This window comes from Gopherus evgoodei, chromosome 1 (assembly GCF_007399415.2).
Source record: "Gopherus evgoodei ecotype Sinaloan lineage chromosome 1, rGopEvg1_v1.p, whole genome shotgun sequence".
NCBI classification, from domain to species: Eukaryota; Metazoa; Chordata; order Testudines; family Testudinidae; genus Gopherus; species Gopherus evgoodei.
The window spans coordinates 357,093,101-357,119,350 of record NC_044322.1 but is presented as its reverse complement, the minus strand read 5'-3'; the positions used below and the strand labels follow the sequence as shown (position 1 = coordinate 357,119,350).

Here is a 26,250-nt window from a genome sequence, read left to right as displayed (position 1 = left end):
AAAAAGTTTTAAAAAGTGAAAAATTGTAAATGTTTTTATTTTATCAAAAGGAAACATTTTGATCGATCCGACACAGAGTTTTTTCAGAATTTCATTTGGTGAGAAATTGAAATGTTCTGATTACCTTTCCATTATGGAATGGAAAAAAATTAAAATGTGCAGAATTTCCTGCAAAACAGAAAATCCAGCTCCTCATCAGCTCTGATGAGCACGGTATTTCCAAATTTGTAATTCTACAATGTCCCTCATAAACAAAAAATGCTGGACATCGAACATATATATGTAAATGCACACAGCGGATGAATGCTGCTCAGAATTTGAGTTTCAGTAAGTGTCAGTGCATTGTTTTGCTCACATTTGGGTTTTCTTAATGAGAAACCAGAATTTGACCAAGAAGGATTATACATTAATCCTGCCACCATTTTCAAACATTCAAGCCCATTAACTTGGAAGGGCTTGAGCGGGTATTAAGACTGCCCAGTTTGTCTTGTCTTACAATGGATGGTTTTGTCTGTTACCAGAAATCACATTGCATATGTGAACTGGGTTAATAATGACTATTAACTGCACCACTCAGGGGCACACAAATCTTACCTCTCCAAGGGTAAATGTACACAGCAAAAACTGTGCATGAGCTAGCCTGAGTGAGATTGAATCCAACAATATCTGCGAAGATGGAGCCGCATGGGTCTCAGTGCACGTTGTTCAACCCTGGCATGGACCCTGAGTACATACTTGGCTCACAAGCGCACTCTGAAGCCCACGCTTTGCTGTTTTCATTACTATGGTTACCCATGCTAGCTGGAGTTAAGCTAGCTCAGGCAGGTTATCCTATGTGCAGCTTTTGCTGTGTAGACAAACCCCAAACCTTACCAAGCCTTGCCACTTTGTTCCACTTCATAGAATCATAGTCTTTAAGGTCAGAAGGGACCATTCTGATCATCCAGTCTGACCTCCTGCACAACGCGGGCCACAGAATCTCATCCACCCACTCCTGTATCAAACCTGTGTCTGAGCCACTGAAGTCCTCAAATCATGGTTTAAAGACTTCAAGGTGCAGAGAATCTTCCATTTATCTCACTTGCTTAAGGTATGATCCAAGGGCCATTGAAGATAGTGTAAAGTCTCCTACTGACTTCTCCTACTCTCTAACCACGCAGTGACAGACTTGAAGGTGGCAATTTTGCAACAAGAAAACTTCAAAAACAGACTCCAAAGAGAGACTGCTGAACTCGAATTAATATGCAAATTAGATACAATTAACTTAGGTTTAAACAGATACTGGGAAAGGTTGGGTCATTACACTAATTGAATCTATTTCCCTATGTTAAGTTCTCCTCACACCTTCTATGGGTCATCTCAATTATCACTTCAAAGGGTTTTTTTCTCCTGCTGATGATAGCTCATCTCAATTGATTGGACTCTTCCTGTTGGTATGCGTACTTCCACCTTTTCATGTTCTCTTATCTTCTGTCTGTGTGTTCCATTCTGTGCATCCGAAGAAGTGAGCCCACAAAAGGTTATGCTGAAATAAATGTGTTAGTCTCTAAGGTGCCACAAGTACTCTTTTTGCGGATACAGACTAACACAGCTGCTACTCTGAAACCTACTGACTTCAGTGTGTCTTGGATCCACACCTGATTTTGATGTGTGTATGATTTGGGCCCAAGTCCCACAAACACTTGCTCCTTGTCTACACTCAAAGAGTTTTCAGCTATAACTATATTGGCATAGCTATGCTGGCAAACCCTCCTAGTGGAGAGACAGCACAGGTGGCAAAAGAGTGCTTTTGTAGATATGCAGTAGAATCTCAGAGTTATGAACCCCAGAGTCACAAACTGACCAGTCAACTACACACCTCATTTGGAACGGGAAGTGGGCAATCAGGCAGCAGAGAGAAAAAAATAAAAGGCAAAATACAGTACAGTACTGCTAAAAATAATAAAGGGAAAGTATAAACAAAGATTTGACAAGGTAAGAAAACTATTTCTGTGCTTGTTTCCTTTAAATTAAGATGGTTAAAAGCAGCATTTTTCTTCTGCATAGTCAAGTCTCAAAGTGGTTTTAAGTCAATGTTCAGTTGCAAACTTTTGAAAGAACGACCAGAACGTTTTGGTCAGAGTTAAGAACATTTCAGAGCTACGAAAAGCTTCCCTTCCTGAGGTGTTCATAACTCATAGGATCTACTGTAGGAGAGGAGGGATAGCTCAGTGGTTTGAGCATGGGCCTCCTAAACCCAGGGTTGTGAGTTCAATCCTTGAGGGGGCCACTTAGGAGTCTCAAGCAAAAAAATCAGTACTTGGTCCTGCCTAGTGCCAAGCTTTGCTCAATGACCTTTCAGGGTCTCTTCCAGCTCTACGAGATAGGTAAATCTTCATATACTGTAGTCTATAACAGTTACCTGAATGAAATTAGCAAGAAGTCTTTTTTGCCAGCATAACTATATCTACACGAGGGGTTTTGCCAGCAAAGCTCTACCAGTTAGAAGCAGAATTTTTTTTCACACTCCTTACTTCCATAGCTATGTCAGCAAAGCTTTTAAGTTTAGACCAGGCCTTAACAGGTGCTTAACTTTGCCCATGAATAATGCCATTGGATTCACATGTGAAAAGTTAAGTATGTGGATAAGGGCTTGTCCACACGTGTTGCTGCATTGGTTTAACTTCAGGTGTTATTTCAAACAAACATAGCTAAACTGGTTGCAAGGGTTGGGTGGACACTTATTTCGTTTCAAGAGTACTTTATCTGGGTTTAGGTTAAGTTGATTAGACATAGGTTTAAGCTAAACCAAAAGAAGTCACTTTTAAACAGAAACAAGAGCGTTCACATGGGACCGGTTTAATGGCACCAGTTCACGCTGTTCACGGGTGCGCAGACAAGGACTACATCTTTGTAGGATTGAGGCCACAGAATGTAGAGTCGTTGGGACAGTCTTGTCGTTCACGTGTTCTATAAAGCACCTAGAACAATTTTAAGTGCTGTGAACTTAACATATTAAGCAATAAGTAATGAATAGAGTACTGGAACCCATGCTGACTCATGTGTGACTGATAAATGTCCTTTCCGCATCTAGCATTTATATTGCAGTACTGTCTCGGAGCGCTAGTCATGGCCCAAGAGCCCACTGTGCTAAGAGCTGTACAGACACAAAGACAGCCCTTGCTCCAAAGAGCTTACAATCTAAGTAGAAGACAAGAGACAATGGATGGATACAGACAGACAGATCACGGAGCACAAGGAAACAAGCTGCTTAACTATTGCCAAACTTTTCTAGGCATCACAGCAAAGCAGAGCTTCAAGGAGAAACGGATTCACTAAGGGCAAGTCATGCCTGACTAACCTAATTCTATGAGGAGATAACTGGGTCTGTGGATAAGGGGAAAGCAGTGGATGTGTTTGTTATTCCTTTACTTTAGCAAAGCTTTTGATACAGTCTCCCACAGTATTCTTGCCGGCAAGTTAAAGAAGTATGGGGCTGAATGAATGGACTATAAGGTGGATAGAAAGCTGGCTAGATCATCAGGCTCAACAGGTGGTGATCAACGGCTCCATGTCTAGGGGGCAGCCGGTTTCAAGCAGAGTGCCCCAAGGGTCGATTCTGGGGCCAGTTTTGTTCAATATCTTCATTAATGATCTGGAGGATGGCGTGGACTGCACTCTCAGCAAGTTTGCAGATGACACTAAACTGGGAGGAGAGGTAGATACGCTGGAGGGTAGGGACAGGATACAGAAAGACCGAGACAAATTAGAGGACTGAGCCAAAAGAAACCTGATGAGGTTCAATAAGGACAAGTGCAGAGTCCTACACTTAGGACGGAAGAATCCCATTCACTGTTACAGACTAGGAACCGAATGGCTAGGCAGCAGTTCTGTAGAAAAGGACCAAGGGGTTACAGCAGACGAGAAGCTGGATATGAATCAACAATGTGCCCTTGTTGCCAAGAAGGCTAACGGCATTTTGGGCTATATAAGTAGGGGCATTGCCAGCAGATCGAGGGATGTGATCATTCCCCTCTATTCGACATTGGTGAGGCCTCATCTGGATGGAGTATTGTGTCCAGTTTTGGGCCCCACACTACAAGAAGGATGTGGAAAAATTGGAAAGAATCCAGCGGAGGGCAACAAAAATGATTAGGGGGCTGGAGCACATGACCTACAAGGAGAGGCTGAGGGAACTGGGATTGTTTAGTCTGCAGAAGAGAAGAATGAGGGGGATTTGATAGCTGCTTTCAACTACCTGAAAGGGGGTTCCAAAGAGGATGGATCTAGACTGTTCTCAGTGGTACATAATGACAGAACAAGGAACAATGGTCTCAAGTTGCAGTGGGGGAGGTTTAGGTTATATTAGGAAAAACTTTTTCACTAGGAGGATGGTGAAGCACTGGAATGGGTTACCTAGGGAGGTGGTGGAATCTCCATCCTTAGAGGTTTTTAAGGTCAGGCTTGACAAAGCCCTGGCTGGGATGATTTAGTTTGGGGATTGGTCCTGCTTTGAGCAGGGGGTTGGACTAGATACCTCCCAAGATCCCTTCCAACCCTGATATTCTATGATTCTATGAATGGCTTTTAGGATATTTATGGGGAGCTCCTCCCAAAGGTGAAAGGCAGCCCTAGAGTGCTTACTGAAAATTTATATTTCCAAAAAGCAATGTCATGTTCTGAGCACCGTTCTCTAGCAAGGAGAATGAGCACAGTCCAATGTGTACCTCTGCAGAACCCGCAGCGTTAAAATCGACAGCTGATGACCTCCTTTTCTTCTGCACAAAAATGGATTTCCGCCTCTTTCTGCGTCTTGCTGGTTTGATGTGTCCACTTTTCATGTTGTTATTTTCCCCAATTGGAGGCTTAATGATTTTTTTTCTCTTCCCATAATAATAGGCTGGAGCAAAACATACAATAAAAACACAATCATATAGAAAATTAAGCTTTTGCTTGCTTATGCTATCAATCCAACGTAATACACCACTACTTCATAGCAGCTTTCATAGGGAAATTTAAAGAAATCTTGATTGTCAGACAAGGTTCCAAGGAAGAATGAAATACCTGATGCTATCTTGGCCTATTGTCACAAAATGGAAAAAAACATTATAATTTAGACATCTATTCAGACATATTTATCCACCATATGTTAAATCCTGAAGTCCTTACTTAATACTCACTTAGGCAAAACTTTTGCTGTACAGGCTGAGAATTTTGCCTGAGTAAGAACTGAATAAGAATTCTGATCTGTTGCACCACCTTAAATCTGGAGAGTATCTGCCCAGATCCATGGCGTTGCCTGGATTTACATCTGGGTAGCTGAGGCTCCAGTTGGGTCAGATCCTGAAGTTCACAGCATGCAAATTACAGGCCCAACTTTCAAAGGTGCGGAGAGTCTGCAGCTGCCATCTGCTTCAATGGGAGCGTCCAGCATTCGGCTCTTCTGAATATCATGGCCAAAGTATTTGTTGAGTCAGTGCAGCAAATATCCGATTTCTTTTGGTTTCAGTGGGCTTTGGCTCAGGTCCTAAAAGAATAAATATTTCTCTATATAACAGTGACTGGTCCCAGACTGCATATGAGCTGTATATAGAGACAGGGTCCAATTCTCCTCTCACTGTGCTGTCAGTCAGGAGTGACTCATTTGAAATCAATAAAATTATCCAAGTGCAAAATTTGTGTGAGAGGAGGATGTAACCCAATTCTACCTCCAGGACCTGATTCAGCAGTCCATTGCTGTTCAGCAAAGTTGACTTCAGGGAGGCATAAGCATGTGCATAACTTTAAGCGAGAGCCTTCCTGAACAAGGATTCACTTGAGTGTTCAGTTGGAGCCTCAGCTACCCAGACGTAAATCCAGGGCAGTGACACAGATTTTGGCAGACACGCTCCAGATTTATAGTGGTGCCACAGATCAGAATTTGACTTATTAGCAATGAATAATGTGGTTCAAAGAAATTACTCCTTTAAAAGTTAAGCAAAATACAGCCTGTGCAAGATCACCACTAACTGGATGTTGGTGCATATTAGTGAAAGTAAACACCTGATGCTGCAGAAGTTAAAAGAACAAAGAACGGCAAATAGTGTGGTAACCAACCAAATTCATCTTCTAAGGATGCGTACCGCAGGATTTTTCTGACAGTGTGGCGTGTACATGCACACACATCACAGGTATAAATAGCAGTGCAGATGATGAGGTTGTAAAGACACACCCAAGGAGTGTGGGTATGTACCTGGACCTACACCATGTGTGCGAGATCACGCCAGCTCTTCAAAATGGCCCCTCTCGGGTATTGTGACCTCACGTGAGGTCATGCTGGTGGGAACAGGGTCACGCAGGCGGGGCAGGCCCATGCCTTTCCCGGAATGACCAGTATTCTGAGAAAAGCGTAAGTGGCCACCCTTCTGCTGCAGTGGAAGCCCTTCCCCGGCCTGGGAAAAGATTCCGGCAGCAGGGAAAAACTAGTAGCTGCCTGCTGCTGGAGCCCTTCTCTTCCACAGGGAAAGGCTCTGGCAGTGGGGAAAGGTTTCCAGCTCCCCACTGCTGGAGCCCTTCTGCTTCACAGGGAAAGGCAGCTTCTCCAGTAAAGCCTTTCACTGATCCAGGTAGCTACACGCTGCAGGGTGGATGCAGCCTGCTTTTCACTGCAGCCTGTAGCTGTACATATACTCCACTCTGCCAAAAGTGGTGTGTTGTTTACACGGAGTCTTAATGTAACAGGTGGCCTGAATTGGAAAATATTAGATCAGGGATTGGCAACCTTTGGCACATGGCCCGCCAGGGTAAGCCCCCCGGCCAGGCCAGTTTGTTTACCTGTCGCGTCTGCAGGTTTGGCCGATCGCAACTCCCACTGGCCGTGGTTCGCCGCTCCAGGCCAATGGGGGCTGCAGGAAGCGGTGGCCAGCACATCGTTCCGACTGCGGCCAGTGGGAGCTGCGATCAGCCGAACCTGCGGATGGAGCAGGTAAACAAAGAAGCCTGGCCCGCCAGGGGGCTTATCCTGGTGGGCCGTGTGCCAAAGGTTGCCGATCCCTGTATTAGATACTCCAACTCGCATCCTTTTGTAGACAGAGAAACCATAAAGAGTCCACGGAAAAAAGTGAACACAATGGCAGGCCAAGCAAAGATCCTTGGGGCATGAAGTTGGAGGGAGACTCTAAAATGGAGACCCTGGAGCACTGGATTTGTGACCTCCCTGTTCACATATCCCACTGTGGGTCTGTCTCGCTTGGTGCACTGTGACCTGATGAGTGCTCAGTTCCCTGTGCTAGAGAGAGCAGGCGTAGGGTGCTGAGCACCAATCAGTGAGCTCAGCCTAAAGGACAGGCTGCATTTTGTTGCATTAGTGTTGCTATTTGCAATATCTTATACTACAGGTAAAGAAAGAAAGAAAGGTATCAAAATACGTTTATTTTTATAACTATATCATGAACACCCGCCCACCGCTCTGATTCTTCTAGCGACAGAGCAATAGTTTAGCTGATACTCACTGTATTTCGTTTTGGTATGAATGGAGCAGTTCTCAGGACAGACTTCGGCGACAAGCACAGGGCTAAACAAATTTGGGCAGCACTCCAGTTTTGCACAGACTCTTCTGCAGAAATCTGCCACTTGATCAGACGTTCGCACAATCTTGACTGTTGCCCTGTACGTTTTCCCTCTGTATCTAGGAAAGGATATTGCAAGATCACACATAACTAATAAAGCAAGAACAGGGGATGCTATAAACCCAGTCCTGCCCTCTATTACGTAGATGCTCCTCTCACTGACTTCCAGTGGGGTGGGACCAATGTATTGAAGTGGAGAATTAAGACATACCGGTTGTAATGATTGTTTCAGATACATTAAAATGAGGATAGGCAGCATGCAGTAAAGGTGGTGGAGGAGGTTACAGTACACAAGGCCAGAGAGACCACAGGGTGCACAAGGTTTTGAGCTGTGGGTTTAGAGAGAAAAGGGCATCGGAAGTCTGGCTATTTGGGGAGAAGGCGAGAGAGAAGAGAGTCAAAGATGACGGCAAGGTCACAACTGCGGGAGCTGTCAGTGGGGATGCTGCATTGCATTGCATTTTATTCTATGGTTCTGCACACGCCCAGTCTGCAGACCCTTGGGCCCAGGATTATGATCTCTGCCCGGCATGCTGACCATCTAGAAAAAGCTATGAGCAGTGTGGACTTATGGTGGTGCAGTTGCAAGCACGGGATGGCTTGCTGACAAAATGTCAATTCATGGGCCTAGCTGAGACCTGCTTCATAAGCCTCCTCCAAGTGGGTAGGTGCTCTCTGGGGTCACCTGTCTTTTAGGGGGGCCAGCACTGAACAAGATTCTAGAGTAGTAGCCACAGGGTGCAGAGATTGCTCCTGCTGGACCTCTGTCTGAAACCATCCATTTCTGCTTTAACCTGGAATCTCTATCATCCAAGAGGTTTTCACTCCGAGTCACGGTTTGCCTGGGTGCATGTCCCCCGTTTAGTGACACCACAACATTTGTCTTTTTACTACGATGGGTCTGACTTTGTTTATTTTCTAGTGTTCTTCACTGTGCTGTAATTTAAATGGCTGGTTCAGCATCTTAGGGGTCTATCCCCAAACCCACTGAAGTCAGTTGGAATCTTTCCAATGACTTCACGAGCCTTAAGATCATGCCCCCAAAGATCTAGATCCTTGAGGATATTTAGACACCTAATTCCCATTGGAACCATGGGAGTTGGGCACCTAAATACCTTTGAGAACCTGGGCCTAGGTACTTTGCGGTGAGTGGAGAAAAGGAAATGTTAGAAGAAAAATTCAGCTCTCAGATCTGTGCAGTGGACTTTGACTCCAGTATTCCGCTCTTCTCTAGGATCTGACCCAAAGCCCACTGAAAGTCCACAGGAGCCTTTCCATTCATTTCCTTGGGCTTTGGATCAGGCCTAAGTGCCTGGAATTCCTAGGGGAATATTCGGAACTCAGATTCATAAGGCAGAGGTTTGCCCTAAACCATGTGCTATGAAATCTTTTGTTACGGTGTTTTATACAGAGCATTTTTGAGCGATAAACGGCTGAAGGAAGGTAGAGTTTCATACCTTGTGTAATATACCAGAGGGGTGAACTTTGAAAAACCACTTATCCACATAATTTATTGAATAGCCGCGTAAAAGCTAGTGTAAACAGCGAGATACCGGTTTTTAAAACACGTCTTATGCACTGTGCATAATGGCAGCAGGAGAGACACCTGAGCGAATGTTGGTAGAGCAGTGGTTTGGTACCATAAATATGTGCAGAGGAGAGAAAAGTAGAAAGAGCTCACTGGGCTGGAACTAATGAAGAGCAAAGATACTGTGGCCAAGATGGACGGGAGAAGGGATGCAGGCAGCATGTGTGACAGTAGCACTGAGGCCTGGAGCTCTTGAACAGGGCAGATGCTACCAGGCAGACTTAGACCAGGGTGACGAAAGGAGAGTGGGATGTGGAACAAAGGAGAGATGACCAGACAGATGTGAGGAGAGGCATCCTTGGATGACCCGTCACTCTAAGACTGAAGGTTACGCCATAACTCAGAGGATAACTGTTAAAGCATAACTTCCTTCTTTAGTCCAACCACCACAATCCTGTTCTGGAAACGTGGAGGTGCTTTAAGATAGCTATCTGAGCCTCAGGACCATTGCAAGTTATCAGTGCCCGTGATGCTCAGAGGACTTTATTCAATGGCGATTTAGGAGGAAAATTAAATACGATCTGAACTTTGTTTTTACAAAACAATAAGTGATCAAGGGTCAGCAAGGTGCAAATGATACTGCCATTATTACACTAACTGCAAATGGTGCTAGGGTATAATTAGCAATGACACAATGCTTTACAGTCACTGTACTTTAAGTATCTAATTCCCTCTGAATTAAATGGGAGTCAGTGCCTAAATACCTTTAAAAAACTGGTCCTATCTCATGAGTACTCCCATGAGTTTTCAAATGATCTGATTGTTTATGAGTCTCGAGAGACTCCAAAAGACGTGCTGTACAAAATGGAAAAAATGTTCCTTTTCCACTCCCAAGAGGTAAGAGAACATTACTGTCCCATTGCACAGATGGCATGACTGCGGGGAGAGCAGAGCAAGTCACGGTTAAAATGGGTTCTACAAAACCTAATACAAACAGAAATGATTCTATGGAAAATTACACCAACAGAAACCAGCCCTTCCAAGGGGACAAATTCTTCCACCTTTAATTCATGGATGCATAGACTTTAAGGCCAGAAGGGATGATCAGATGATCTAGTCTGATCTTCTGTGTAACTTGGGCCAGAGAATTTCATCCAGTAACGTCTGCACTGAGCCGCAATAACTTGTGCTTAGCTAAAGCATCTTTTCCAGAAAGGCATGATTTGAAGACATCAAGTGATGGAGAATCCACCACTTCCCTTGGCACCTTTTTCCAATGGTTAATAACCTTCTTAAAAAGTTGTACCTTATTTTTAATTGGAATATACACCGCTACCTTGATATAATGCCACCTGCTATAACGCAAATTCGGATATAACGCGATAAAGCAGCGCTCCGGGAGGAGGGACTGTGCGCTCCGGCAGATCAAAGCAAGCTCAATATAACGTGGTTTCACCTATAATGCGGTAAGATTTTTTGGCTCCCGAGGACAGCGTTATATTGAGGTAGAGGTGTATCTGGATTTAACTTCCAGCCATTGGTTCTTGTTGTACCTTTTCCCACTGGGTTAAATAGCCCTTTAGCATCTGGTATTTTCTCCTTGTGAAGGTACTTCTATTCCTCAAATGCAGTTACCTCTTGATCAGTAGCATAGTCAAGGGTAAACATCAGACAAACTGAGTTAATCCACTTCTCACTGGGCGAATAGGGAGTTTAGGTTACTTCACCCACTTCTTTTCCTATTGCTACACCACTGCTCCACATCTTCTTTTTCACAAAATAAACAGTCTGAGCTCAAAGTCCTACATGCACCATTTAACATGAGTAAGAACGGCAGAATCTCATCCTTAATGTGTACGCCCTGTGGTGCTGTGATCCCAAAGAGGACAGCATTGCACTACAGGGCCTGCAAAAGCAAAAGGTGGAACTAACAAGAAGGGGGGAAAAAAGCAGACCAGTCATTTCATTGTCCAGGCGAGATACAAAGAATGAAAAATTGGCATGGATGGGGAAACACAAATGTGAGTTTTATAATTAAATCTGTCTCGATGACTCAAGTTGTTATTAATGGCTACAGGTATGGAATATAATTTTAAACACGATTCTGGTCTTGGCAATATCTCTGTAAGCTGTAAAACAAGATTTACTAATATTTTCCATACGTACCACTCTTCAAACCTTTTACGCTAAAGTCATTAATGTAATCTGAACTACCCTCTGACAGCCTCAGGAAAAGACCTACACTGGCTACAATTAGAAAACCATTTTTCCATTAGTGTCATTAAAAATATTACTGTTATTGATATTATATTTTCCATCATGATAAGAATCTCATTTCGCCAGCTACTTTTAAGTAATAAGCATCTTGCACTAATAACCTAGGAGCACTGTACGACTTTAAAGTTCAGCAGTATCAACTGTAGCGCTAAGCTCAGTTGAACAATCTTGCTTTTCTAATTACATGTTTTACATCAAAAGCCAAAGGAAAAAGAATCTTCAAAGATCCCTATAGTAATGACCCATATAGGAGAATTTACTAGGAAAAACCAGCGAAGGCATCCTCCAAGACATGAAAAGCCTAGTGCTAAATAGATATTTCAAACAGCAGGAGTTCTCAACAGTACTCAAAGCACTTAAGCGTTTCAGAATTCAGCCAATAGTCCCACTGGTCACTGGGGCTATTTTGAATAGTCAACTGACTAGCAAACTTGAATTTCCTTCAACAGTTCTTAGATCCTGCCCCTTTCCGCAGCAAGGAACTCAATACTTACATCACTGGAAAACACACTCAACTGAATATGAGGGAGTGTTTTGCAGACACAAAGTACCCACCACAACAGACACCCCAGGCCAACCCCCACCATCCCCAAGAGAAACCGCAGCTCTCACAAATACAATACTAGAGGTTCTGAAGAACATCTGAGTGACTAAATACAAGCTGGACCCTGCCCATCATGGCTGGTGAAATCCAACGCAGACTGGGACTGCTACCAATATAAACTCTCAATGTTTCTCTCTGAGATCCTGACTCCTTGAAGCATGTTGTTTTTTTTCTAGCAAATTCTCCAAAACTAAATAATCCTGGATGCCAATGATCTCATAAATTACTGCCTCCTTTTGTAGGCAAAATTAATGAAAATGTGGCCATGACCTTACTCTAGCAGTATCTAATCTTCCACCAACATCTTAGACTCCTCATAATCAGGATTCAGTCTGGGAGCACTCCTGACAAGGCCTCATCATAGTTATGGAGAGAGGTTACACTTCTGTGCCAGTCCCATTTGATCTTTCCGCAGCCTCAGATGACCAAACAATGCTACTGACCCACACATGGGACATCACAGAGGTGGATGGTGAAACTGGCTCTAATAATCTGAAAGTTATCTAACAACCTAGGCCATTTCCAAACATGCACTTTACACATCCTGGATCATTTTAAAAATGGCCAAATGAAATGTTATCAAACACCTCCCTGAAAAATATTCACCATTGGGCTAAGAATGAAAAGGAGACATTTTAGCCAAAAGTAGCTGTAACAACGTGGGTGAAATGAGACAATCGCCATGCTCCTGAATGAATTAACACAGAAAAACAGTAAAAGACAACGACATCCTATCGCCTGTTAAGTGAACATTTTTCACACATAACTCTATATCTGACCTCTCAGTCCTCCTCAAAGGAAACCTGCACAACTCTTTCAAAAGACGAACCCAGGAGCTTAAATTCATAACTTTGCTAGACATTAAACATCATGGACTGAACAGACACACCAGATTTATGGCTCATTACAACAATCTATAACCGACTAGCCCTCCTTTGTCCTATAATTACAGAGATATTTACTGCCCACTTCAGCTTGAATGGCATCTTACCATGTGCTTTAACTCCTTATGCTAAACAATCTGTTCCATTTTGTATTTAGCTGCGATGCTCGGAGTACATTTCCCAGGGCTGAAGAAGAACTCTGTTTAAGCTCAAAACCTTGTCTCCTTCACCAACAGAAGTTGACCCAATAAAAGCTATTAGTTCACCTACTTTCTAATATCCTGGAACCAACATGGCTACAACACCACTGCATACATCTTTAACCATTACATTATTATTGCTGACCTACTCCCATGAAATATTAAAGGCCTGATTGTAGAACCCGTATGTACATTGGTGAGCACTTATTTGAGCTGGTAACTCCATGAGCACCAATGGGACTTCTCCTATAAGTAAATGTTCACCAGGGTTAGTGGTCCACAATTGGGCCATAAATTAGTATATTATGACAAAATTATAGATTATTTAAACAAAAGCAAATTATTTTAAGAATTGCTCTTCTAAAAACCCATTTTGATTGAATGTTAGAATAAAATAATTTTACCGATTCAGATACGCATGGAACCTAGCGACAGATATGATCTACTCGATCTGTCTAGTGCAGTGGTTCTCAAACTTTTGTACTGGTGACCCCCTTTCACATAGCAAGCCTCTGAGTGTGACCCTCCCTTATAAAGTAAAAACACTTTTTTCTATATTTAACATCATTATAAATGCTGCAAAGCGGGGTTTAGGGTGGATTCTGACAGCTCGTGACCCCCCCATGTAATAGCCTTGGGACGCCTTGAGGGGTCCCGACGCCCAGTTTGAGAACCCCTGGGCTAGTGTACCTCCCTGCCACAGCAGGATTGTTGCCCACTGTAAATTTATTAGTGTTTTGTCCACTCTGGCTTTAAATCTACCACGCTATGGGGCTTCTACTACATTCCTCAGCTAAAATGTTTATTATTACTATGTTTTACCATCATATCTAGATGCCCCAATGGAGATCAGGACCTGCGCACAGCACACATAGTGAAACACAGTCCCTGACCTGAAGAGTTGGCAATGTAAACAGATGGGACAGAGAAATGAAGGATTGTTACTGCTATTTTACAGATGGGGAACTGACATATAGAGAGACTACGTGACTTGACCAAGGTCACCCAAGAAAGTCTGTAGGACAGGCAGGATTTGACCTCAGCCCATTGCCGTTTCTGCCAAGTGGCATAACCCCAAGATCATCCTTCCTCTCTGCTCAGCTTACTCAAAAGTTCTTCCTGACATTCACCCAGCTACTACAATGCTCCAAGGCCACCAGGCTGACCTAGGCTCAGGCTTAAGGATGTTTGTAAGAGGAACTTGAAAATTTGCAACAGTGATACAAGCTAGGAAGATGGGGCTAGCAACTGGCTGCATTGAAGGGCTGCGCTGCACCTGGGAATCAAAGAGGCTGAAGAGAGGTGACTGAGAGAGAGGAAAGCAAAGTGCAGCAGGCCTCAAATGCCAGTTGTGCCCCGGCTTCATCTCTGGGCCCTGCTGCTTACGCCTGCATTATCTGTGGCAAGGACAGTCGCTTGAGAATTGAACTTTTGAACTACTTGCAATGCAGCAGCACATACCCAGGAACTAAACCGCTGTGGGGTGTACAGCATTGTCTTCTAATTGTCTTCGTGCTATGCATGGGGTAAGAACCTGTCCAGCGTAGAAAACATTTCCCCTTTCTCAGTTTCACCCCGTGACTCCATGTTAGAGCTCTTTGTACCAAAGGCACCAAAGGGAGTACTTGTGGAGCGTGCCCGGCTGCTTGTTAACAGAGCCTTCTCTTTGAAACTCAGCACAATCTAGTTGTGCAGTATAAATGAGCGATGGATTCAGATTAGAGATAGATTAACAGAATCCTACAGCTGTGATTGGCTGCTAGAGCTGGGCAGGGCACATCTTTTCTCTGGGGTGGATTGGCCACAGCTGATATTCTTGAGTTTCTAGTTTAAACAAGCCTCAGACAGGCACATATCTGTGCATTTTTCATCCATAGATCTCAAAGCATGGTATGAAAGCAGATAAGCATGATTAGCCCTATTTTACAGGTGTAGAAACTAGGACACTGGGAAGGCTCAAAGGCCCCATCTTTCAAATCTAGGTGCCTAAAGTCAAACATGTAAATCCAGATTTAGGCACTGAAATAAGTGTCCTGATGATCAGGGCGACTGAGCACCATCAGCTCCCATTGACCCCGGTAGGGATTCTGAGCATGGAGGGCTCAGCGGATCGGGCATGACATTTCTAGCTCATTACACCGTCAGGGAATACTGATGGGGCGGGGGGATGACTGTGATCTCGCTGGGTGCATGCATCCTCTTGGACCCTCTAAATTCTCCCTCTTCTTTGCAAGCCTCTTGTCATTCATTCTGTGATGGTCGCTGCTGACAGAAGAGTAAACTGAATACAGGGTTGCCCGGCTGCTGAGCTAATTTATTCCTGGCGGGCAGCATTTCAGCTTTCAGGCTGGTGGGGAGGCACATCCCTCCCTTTGTCTCCCTATCTCACAAGACAAATAGCAACACCATCAAGATCGAAGGAGTTGTCACTTAACATCAGAGGGAAGGTGGTGACGGGAGGCATCACGCTACAGCATGAACATTCCAGCTGGCTGCAGAGCTGTCATCATTAGCAGTCTGCTAGAAGATGCCATTGCGGTCCAATGTTCTTGAAAATTGCCTTAAACACACACATTCTCGCTCTGAGCTGCTCTTTAGGATTCAGAAGTGGCATGGGCTGTCATATCTGAAGCGACGTGTCGTGTGTCGCCTTCAGAATTCTGCGGCCTTTGATTTCATGGGTCTGGTTTTGATTTTGTTCAGCCAGATTCAATAGAAACATCAGCAGAAGCCCAAGCAAACTCAAAATGGATAAACCAAAATCAAGTCAGTCTTGGGGCTTGTTAGTGACCGCTTAAGTCACTGTAACGTACGTCGCTCAGTGGTCTGGAAAAGCCACTCCCCTGAGCGACGCAAGTTACGTCAACTTAAATATCAAGGATCAGGTGGTAGCCGTGTTAGTCTGTATCCACAAAAACAACAAGGAGCCCGGTGGCACCTTAAAGACTTCATGCATCTGAAGAAGTGAGGTTTTTTTACCCACCAAAGCTTATGTCCAAATAAATAAATCTGCTAGTCTTTCAGGTGCCACTGAACTCCTTGTTGTTTTTGTCAACTTAAAGTGTTCTCCATGCCACGCTATGTCAGCAGGAAAGCATCTCCTGCCAACATAGCTTCCAGCTCTCGTTGAGGTGGAGTAACTATGCCGACAGAAGAGTGCTCTTCAGCAGACGCGTTGCAGCAGCTGATGTTGTGCAGTAGTATACGCTAGCCCTTAGTATGCAAGTTCTTGGGGATTTAATCTGTTTTAATGGGATGTGGACCATAGCATTCCGTACACTTTGTGCATGGCTGGGTGTACAAGACACCACTGCTATCTTGTGGAAGGAATATCAGTCCAGCTCAAATGTTTGATTATGTTATCCTCTGCAGGCTGAATTTCAATGGGCCTATAAGTCCTACTACTCCTGTTTTAAGGATCTGATTGTGCACAAACTTCTACATGGGAGTAATTTTGCTCAAGCGAGTCATCCCACTGGATTCCAGATGGGACCATTCAGCAGCAGTCTCTCTCACAGGCTTAAATGTTTACAGGACTGGACCCTAAAACCGGACAATGATACCCTGATTTTCAGATGTGCTGAGAACTCGCAGTGCCCACTGATGTCAGGAGGAACTGCAGGAGCGACGCAATAATGAAAATCAAACAGCTTATATCTTTCTTTTTACCAAATTTTGAAAAAAAAAAAAATTCCGAAATTTTGCATCTGCCAAACTCCAGTTGATGCAAAATTTCAGGGAGATGGGAATGTTTTCCAGTGGAAAATATACAAAAAAATATGAATGTCCACGTTTTCAATGTGACACAAGCTTCATTTGAAACAGGTTTAATTTTGCTCCATAAAGGAGTCCTATTCCCTTAGTAAAATTGTGTGAAAAAACCACTTCTTTCTTGAATTCACAATAAAACACAAAAAGCTAAGACTTGTGAGTAGTTTTCCCTTTCTGACCATGATTCTTCCTTGGGCCAAATGATAAAAGTTCAGCGACTTTAGAGTAAAAGTGTCCTCAATTCTGCACCTCACAATCTGAGTAGAAAATAGCTAACCGTGGAATCTGTACAGCCAAAGAGTCAATACAACAGCAAACCATAGCACTGTATTTCAGAAACCAACTATTTCAATACATATAATGATAGTGTTCAATTATAATGGGGGAGAAACAGATGAGCACAAAGAACTGTCTACAATTATATGAAACAGACATAAATGCATAGATTTTAAGGCCAAGAGAGTCCATTACATCATCTAGTCCAGGGGTGGGCAAGCTTTTTGGCCTGAGGGCTAAATCAGGTTTCTGAAATTATATGGAGGGCTGGTTAGGGGAGGCTGCGCCTCCCCAAACAGCCAGGTGTGGCCTGGCTCCTGCCGCAATCGGACTCCCCCTGTTTCTCACCCTGACGGCCCCCCTGGGACTCCTGCCCCATCCAACCCCCCTGTTCCCTGTCGCCCCCCCGCCCCCCCCGGGACCCATGCCTCCATCCACCCCTCCCTGTTCCCTGACAATCCCTGGACTCCCCGCGCGACTGCCTCCCATCACCCTATCCAATCCCTCCTCTCATTCCTGACTGCCCCCCCAGGACCCCTGCCCCATCCAATGATTCTTTTTCCCTGACTGCCCCCTCTACAGCCGCACTGCCCAGAGCACCAGGACAGGCAGCCGTGCCGCCCAGCTGGAGTCAGTCACGCCATCGCACAGCACAGAGCGCCGGGTCAGGCTGCGGCTCTGCAGTTGTGCTGCCCAAAGCATCGCACCGGCAGCGCAGTGAGCTGAGCGTGTGGGGGAGGGGAGACAGCAGGAGAGGGGCCAGGGGCTGGTCTCCTGGGCCAGGAGCTCAGGGGCCAGGCAGGAGGGTCCTGTGGGCCGTAGTTTGCTCACCTCTGATCTAGTCTGACCTCTTGTATAACACAGGCCTTAGAATTTCACCCAGTAATAACTGAGCCTAGTAATACGTTTGGCTAAACATCATCTTCCAGAAAGGCATCTAGTCCTGATTTGAAAACTTCAAGACATGGAGAATCCACTACTTCCCTTTGTAGTTTGCTCCAATGGCTTATCACACTTACTGTTAAAAATGTGTGCCTACTTTCTAATGAGAATTTGTCTGGCTTAGCTTCCAACCACTGCTTCTTGTTATGGCTTTGCTAAAGGGCCCTTCAATTAGAGATTAAAAATAACAAATTTATTTTATTTTATGAGACCATAAATTGGATTAGTACCATTTAATAATAGATAACGTTTACATCAAAACAGCATTTCATAAAACTCAGCACTTTCTGAATCAACACCTGGATCTGGTTTTCCCACTGCAAGTTATTTCTCAAAAGAGCTGGTTGAAAAGGATCAAAATTGGAAATTTTGATTCAATTTTTTATCAAACTCTGCCCTGCTCCCAAAAATCCCCCAAACCAGCCTGAAACGAAATATTCAAGAAAATTTTGTTTCAATGTTTAAACTGCTATAGAACTGGTACAAAAAATAAATAAATAAAAAAACTCAAAGAAATTTTTTTGGGGAAAAAAACCCTATATGAAAAATTTCATGAAAATGTCCCTTGTCTTTTCCAGCCAGCTCCATTCATTCAAAATGGAAAATAAATGAATGAGTAGGTAACACATGGAAATACTGACTTTGCCTTGAGTGTTTCCTCCTGAAAATTCCACTGCGGGTCTTCTACTAGCTGCAGTTCTCGGAGAACGCTGCCTGGTTTGTAAGCTGCGTTGATTACCATGCTAAGAACCTAATGAAAGACAAAAGTAAATACTGATAGCTTTAATAGAGTGACCACATAGTCACTATCCTCATATCTGCAGTGAAGTAGCACCTGGAGGCACCAACTGACTCGGGGCCCCTTTGTGCTAGGCACTGTATATATTCACGACAGGGGTCCCCGCCCCGAGAGATTGCAATCTAAGCAGGGCTTTAAGTAGAATGCAGGCACTGTCAATGTGCATGTTAACATTCTATGGTATTTACACAATTCTGGGGGCGAGGCGGAGGGGTGAGCTAGTTTTAGCACCCTATACTTAACTTGATCCTTCACAGATTTGCAACTGACTGTAAGCATAGCTGCTCCCCACGCCCACCGCAGTCGCCTCCAGACGTTATTACAAGAGAGAAGCTGATTATATCATAATAGCATACAGTAGAGATGATCTCCTGCATCTTTTCCAGTCATGGGTAAGGCCCCACCAAATTCAAGGCCGTGAAAAACATGTCACGGACTGTGAAATTTGGTCTTTTGTGTAATTTTGCCCTAAACTACACAGATTTATGAGGGAGACTAGTGTTTCTCAAACCGGGGGTCCTGACCCAAAAGGAGGTTGTGGGGGGGGGTTTGCAAGGTTATTTTAGGGGTGATAGAAAAAAACCCCCGACCCCACCTTACCCAAGGCCCCAGGCTTTTTCTAAAAATAAAGTAAAAGTAGGCCCTTAGCTAAAAGCAAAAGTTTTAACTCCTGCTAAACTTGTTTTTCTGTACAAAGGGCACGCTGAGGCAAAAAGATGTGGTCAGGGCCCCAAAAAAAGGAACTAGAATTGAATAAAGGGGAACCAGAAAATCTGTTAAGTTATAACAGCTTTTAGTTTATTATGGTTTATTAAGTTGCTTGTGTGGGCGTAAAATATAACTCATAATCATTTAACCAAAGGTACACCAATAGGTATTTTTGGGTACAAGTTCCTCAAAAAGGCTCAAGCAACGTGTAATAGCTTAACCGTAAGTAGAAAAAAAACATCAGGTGTCAATAACCTAACACTTACAAAACCCGTAAAAAGGGGAAGTAACAAAGAGCAGGCTTGCAAATTAGCTCATAACCGGTATATTAATAGCAATTGTTTTTAGCAAATGGTTAAAAAAATGTTATTGTATTAACCAAATAAGGTATCATCGGATGTATAAGTTCATATGGTAATGTGCGGTTTTTGGCTATATAAACCCAGGTATCACTGCTGTAAGGTAAAGCGACTTCCCCTTGCTAGGGGACTTTGTCGTCTCTCCCTGCATATATGCTTGTATTCTTTAATTAATCAATAAAGAAGCCTCAGGCTGTCTGATCAACTCAACTGGGTGGTGGTCATTTTCCACGACAATTTGGTGCATTGGCCGGGAACCCACAAGAGGGCTTCTCCTGAATCAGAGGACCACAGGCAGTCTCCTTCCAACCCCAGGGCCCAATAATTAAAAGGTAAGAGACCTTTTGAAATCTCTAATGGGGTTTGGCAGAGGACTGGTCTGTACGCTCCGGTTTGGGGTAAGTCACGAGCTGGGTTCGAACTTTTAGCCATCAGACAGACCTGATGCCCTTTCTCTAGGGTTTCCAGGTAATACGAGTCTCTGAGGTGTAAAAGCCTTTCCAAAGGCTCCCGAGGTTTCAAAGGTACCGCCGGCAACCCACGGACCACGCTCCTTTTGGTCCGGAGAGTCCTGATCCGCTCTTGCTCTAGCACGCCCTGGGAGTTGATCGGGGGTCCCCATTCCTACCAGGTCTGGCGGGGATCCGGGTTTTAAAGTTCTTCGCCTTGACACCTGTGTCAAGAAAGTGCCTGTGTCTGTGTGTGTGAGGGCCAAGCGGCCAGCATGAATGCAGCTGTGGGAAGACGCCCTGAGCCTCCTGCGAAGCAAAAGCTCGTGACCGGGAGTGCCTCGAAAGCAAGCCCCACAGCTGAGCTTCTGTGTGTGGAGTGATTGTGAAACTTCCCAGCTGGCAGGCCTTGGTAAGTGGCTAGCCTGTTGGGTGCTTGTATGTTTCCCCGTCTTTTTCCCTTCCCTTCCATGACCTATGACCCTGTGACCGCTCCTCGAGCACTGTCCTTTCAGGACCGCAGGGTCCCTTTTTCTGCCCACTGGAGCCATAAGCTCCCTTCCCTTCTCGGAGAGGAGGGAAGCCCCCAGGAAAACCGTACCGCTGGGTCCGTAGCTTCAGAAGCATCGTTGGCTTAAGGCTGGTGCTCTGGGCTGACGACAGGTGTGCGGGGACCGCGGGTTCTCCGGAAGGAAGCCCGTCCCATCCTTTACCTCCTTCCTTGTAGGTACCTGCTGTTTCAAGGCGGGTCAGCGAAAGCCTACTCCCATTTCCCCTGCCCAGGTCAGGTAATAAGGCCATTGCTGTTAGAACCGTGGTAATCCAGATCAGCGTTTCCTTGGTGTGAGTGGCTTGAGAGAAGTGTTTGTTTGCAGTAAGAATGGAGTCTGGTCCCAAAGGCACTCCTGCTGCTTATATGTATGTGCACCATGGCCCGTCGACATGTAAATATTTGCAAAAGTGGAACTGGTATACCAGAGATGACCCAAAACTGCAATTTCCTGTAGAGAGCAGTTTCGATCTTGATAGAATTGTGCACCTCCGGGGTGCCCTTGTTGCTAACTCTGTAGGACAGGGACAGTTTGATGCTTATTTCGAATGGCATGATGAAATGGGTAAAAGACGTCAGGAATCCCAAGTTAGGGGTCTAAAAGATACCCAAGAAAAATTAAATAGTGGCTGCCTCTGTTGAAGAACTCTTGCCAAAGGTGGGAGAACAGTTAAGAATTAATATAGAAAGAAAAAAGGATGAAACAGAGTCTAAGCTCATGGCCTTACAAATCCAAAATATGCAGGATTCCGCTGGGAAAGGACCCAGGCGAAGGCCAAAACAGGCAGTAACAAAAGCTCAACCCTCTGCTGGAAATAATCCCCTGACTAATCTTAGCTCCACAGCCTGCTTCTCATGTGGGCAAGAAGGACATTGGAGAGCCAATTGTCCCCAATTAGGGAAAGACCAGTGCAGGTATTGTAAAAAGGAGGGACACCTTATCAAAAACTGCCCTACGCGACCCCCTAGGCAGTACCCACGGCAGGAGGGAGTGCCTCTTCCTGCTCCACCGCCCCCTAATAAATAGTTTCCCTACCCCCTGCTTTGTTGACACGGGAGCTACTGGCTCTACTCTAAGGGCACAAGATTGCTCCACTGTGCCCCTTTCTTCCAAAGTTGTGACTGCAGAAGGAATGGGAAATGCTCCCATTCCCCACTCTGTACCGTTTTTGGTTTTTTTTTGGTCTCTCTAACCGACATGCATTTCTCCTTAGTCCGTGTTCTCCCGTCAACCCATTAGGAAAAAATTTGTTGTGTGAATTAAATTGTACAATCTGTTGTACCCAAATGGTGTGTAACGGGATATGCCTGATCCCGCTCACAATAAGGCCCTGGCAGCTTTTTAAAGGAACACTCTAAGGAAAAGACTGACCCCAGCCCTTCCTCGTTGCAACAGGAACTGTTGGTTAAGGTCTCTCCCTCCCTGTGGGCATTGTGAGCCGATCATGCTGACCAGGTTGGGCACATTGGATCTGCCCAGCTGGCTGAAATTTGCCTGAACCCAGCAAGACCACTTCCCAAAAATATAGTTAAAATCCCTCCTCTCAAACTATACCGAGGAAGGAATTTTATTGTGCTGTTTATGCTGTTGTTCTCCCTATTTTATTTATTGTTTGTAGCCCTGTTATTATTCTCTTTTGTAGTGCACCGATGATGAAGGGTTGTTGTTGCCTCAGGGAAAGATTGCGTTGAGTCCAGACATTAAAAAAAAAAAATGTTGATCGTTGAACAGGATGTAGCTGGATGTGGTGTGTGTATGTGAATGGGTGTGCGTGGATAGATAGAAGGGGATTTGGTTGGGAGGCCCTCTCTCCTTGCCAAATTGGTAGTGGGACAATGCTTGTGCCCATGAAAGAAATAATGTAGCAAGAAAAGCAGGATCAGGCCCAGGCGGGCAGGCAACAGACAGAGAGATTGAAAAACGGGTTGGAAACTTTGAGAATGTAGTGAAAGGAAGGAGTCAGTAAGTGTAAGCATGGGAATTTCAAATACCCAGGACATACTTTGAATGGTGACTTAAGTTGATAAAACTAGCTGTTGGAAGACAAGCAAGTGATTTAAGGGAGAGTGAGAAGTTAACTCTGTAGTTGCTGGAGGAAACAGCAGTTGAATTTTGTAAAAATGCTAAAGAAGAAAGTTCTTGGTGTCTGTGAAATGTTTGTAAATAGATTCAGGCAAAGAAAATTATGGAATAGCAATTATTTGATTTGGTCATAAACAATTTAGTTAAATTAGCTGAAAAATGTACACAATGTTATGTAATTGAAAACCTGCACTGCCTATAAAACAAATACAGAAAAATATGGGGAGTAATTTAAGTAATTCCTCAGTTTTGCCTGCAATCAGCAGCAGCTCAGAGGATTTCTGGGAATGGCAGGCTATTGTAGGCAATGGATCCTGGGTTACGCATCTCCTGTGCAACCCTTACAAAATTTAACCCTGTATTGTCACCCTTACTTCTGCACCCTTACCATTTTGGATCAGGACCCCTACAGTTACAACACCATGACATTTCAGGTTTAAATATCTGTAATCATGATATTTATGATTTTTAAAATCCCATGACCATGGAATTGACCAAAATAGATCATGAATTTTGTAGGGTCCTAGTCTTGGGAGTCTGCCATCACTTTTGGAAACCAAGTTGGATAATTTTCAGTCATGAATTTCACTTATTGCTACAGATTACAATGTAAAGCAGGCATAATTTGAATAACCTGGTGGGTTTGCTTATTAGTGGAAGCAAGATACTAATTCATTATTAGACCTTCGTAGCTTTCACAAGACTGCTCATTAAAAGAAATGAACTCAGAAATACTGAAAATAGTGTCTAATAATAATACCCCCAGGTTCTTATATCATGCTTTTCACCTACAGATCTCAAAGCACTTCATAAAGGAAAATAGGGATTATTATCCCCATTTTACAGATGGGCAAACCGAGGTACAAGTTTGCCCACAGTCACTTAGCAGGCTAGTGCCAGAGCAAAGAATAGAGCTCCAGTCTCCTGAGTCCTAGTCTAGCATCCTACCCAGTGGTTCACACTGCCTTCCAACAATAACAAAAAGACAAATCCGTATGTTTCACTTCCAGCAGGTACAGAAAACACAGCAATGTGAACACCGGTGCCCGGTCCACACTGACACTCCCATCATTGCGACCACCAGCACAACTGCACTGGTGGTCCTGAAACAACACATGGTTTTCCCCAAAGACCTAATGTAGGCAAGGCCAATGGCAGAGAAAAGCCCCTTGGGATGGCTGCGAGCAGTCCCCAGTATGATTCAAGGGTTCTCCCTCCAGATATGCTACCCTTGGCATCTAGGCTTCAGTTCAGCAAAGCACTTAAGACTTGGATGTTTTGTTGAACCGGGGCCCTACTCAGCCTGTGTCTAAGATGCCCCATATCCCCTTCACATTAATCTGTCTTTTAAATCCAGCACCAGCTGGGAATAAACAATTTCCTGTTAGAGAGAGCTTTATCAATCGGCATGCGACCTCCCTTACTTCCTAATGCTGAGGGCTACTGAATTGCAAAACAGGACCCCCAGGGTAGTGGTGGCAGCCAAACTGTTTGACATATTAAAAACTAGACTGGACAAAGCACTAGGAAACTTAACACAGGAAGTGAACAATCCTGCATTGACAGGGAGATGGCCTCTTCCACCTCTAATTCTTATGACAGCCTATAGGGAATGAGGTAAATCGTCGGTAACAATTGTTTCTCTTGTATTTCTATCTGCAGGTCACCCACAAATGACCGCATGCTTGCTGTGCTGCAGCATCGTCTTCTCCTTTGCATGCACTTTGCTCTTATTTACTTCATGAGGTGCTGCCCACTCCTCATGTTTCATCGACTGTCCGATTGTGCCCCTGGGAGCTCTCTTGACATTGCTGAATTCCATTTGGACCTGGAGCCTGCTTCTCTTGGCACAGCTAGACACTGCTCCATCCACCAATTTCACGAATTAAAGAATCTGATTTAGATCAAGAACAGTTCAGTCACACAGGTCCCATTCCTGCAACCTTTCCCCTCCGTGCGTTCACAAGGACCATGGAGCAGGTGAATAAACACATCTCAGTTGTTCAGCAGTTGTAAGGGGAAGGAGAGCTCATTATTTAAATGGTTAGTTAATCCATAGATAATAAAGCTTAGCACTCAAACATTAACTGAACAGCACACAACCCCTATTTATTTTCTCCATTTTGCAAATGGAGGCAGAGTCATTATGGGCCAGATCTTCAACAGGGTTAAGCTCATGTAAATCTGGCCACTCATTTAGATGTTTAAATGGAAACAGAGCTGTTTTGGAAATGTGTCTCTAAGTGACTTGCCCAGACCACGCAGCCCATCAATGGCAGAGCTGGAAATGGAACTGAAGTATTTGATCACCAGATACAACACATCCTAGGAGCGAAAAGACATTCACTCTGTAGTAGGGTAACCCAGTTAAATAGAGAGCTCTGATTATTACATTGCGGCATAATGTTTCTCTAAACAAAAGCGCACTGTTGTGAGGATTATTGTTTCATCTCTGATATGCACATGGCAATGATCTGTAAACCTGTTCAAAGCTTCCTACCTAAATAAAAAGATAAGAAAGAAAGACAGAAATCAGGCATTTCTGGCCTGACTGACTCACTTAGACATCATTGCCTTGATCACCTATTAAAGTGATACCTGTTCTAAGTGCAGTTGGAGAGATTATGGGCACAATTTCTCCCTCCAAACAGAACAGAGTTCCACTGCTGAGTCTGTCTGGGTTTTACCTTAGACAACCAATTTATTTCAGCCCTGTACAGATGCTAACAATACCAGCGTTTTTCTCTGAATTGGCTTGTCTCCAACGTGACTCTTAGTAATCTAAACTCACATTGGAAAATAATGTTTTGACGGGATAATCATTTCCCTTGTGGGGGGGGAGGAGCTTTAGCTTTGTCTCTGTGTTTATTTCCTAAGTGTCCCTTGGTTTGTCACTAACCTCCCAGCAGGAGTCCATTACCACGTTAACAGTGTTCTCGTTCAATGACATTATCTCTTAATCTCACACACAGTTCAACACTACTTTACTTCTTGGGGGAAAGGGACCTGGGTTTTAAAAAGTTCCCTAAAACATATTTAGACATCTAACTCCCATGATTTCAATAGGACAGGGGTAGGCAACCTATGGCACGCGTGCCGAAGGTGACACGTGAGCTGATTTTCAGTGGCACTCACAGTGCCCGGGTCCTGGCCACCAGTCCAGGGGGCTCTGCATTTTAATTTAATTTTAAATGAAACTTTTTAAACATTTAAAAACCTTATTTACTTTACATA

The 26,250-nt window shown here is 44.2% G+C and overlaps 1 protein-coding gene across 3 annotated transcripts in view; it reads right to left on the bottom strand.

The window, feature by feature from the left end:
* The window catches only part of SFMBT2 (Scm like with four mbt domains 2), a 234,462-nt gene that overhangs the window by 11,095 nt on the left and 197,117 nt on the right, over nucleotides 1-26,250 (bottom strand). For all 3 annotated transcript variants that reach the window (XM_030572497.1, XM_030572663.1, XM_030572588.1), the window contains exons 16-18: nucleotides 18,710-18,819; nucleotides 7,470-7,645; nucleotides 4,707-4,879 (exon numbers count right to left, since the gene is read on the bottom strand). In XM_030572497.1, the coding sequence (XP_030428357.1) occupies nucleotides 4,707-4,879; nucleotides 7,470-7,645; nucleotides 18,710-18,819 (459 nt within the window). The remainder of the gene's footprint in view (nucleotides 1-4,706; nucleotides 4,880-7,469; nucleotides 7,646-18,709; nucleotides 18,820-26,250) is intronic.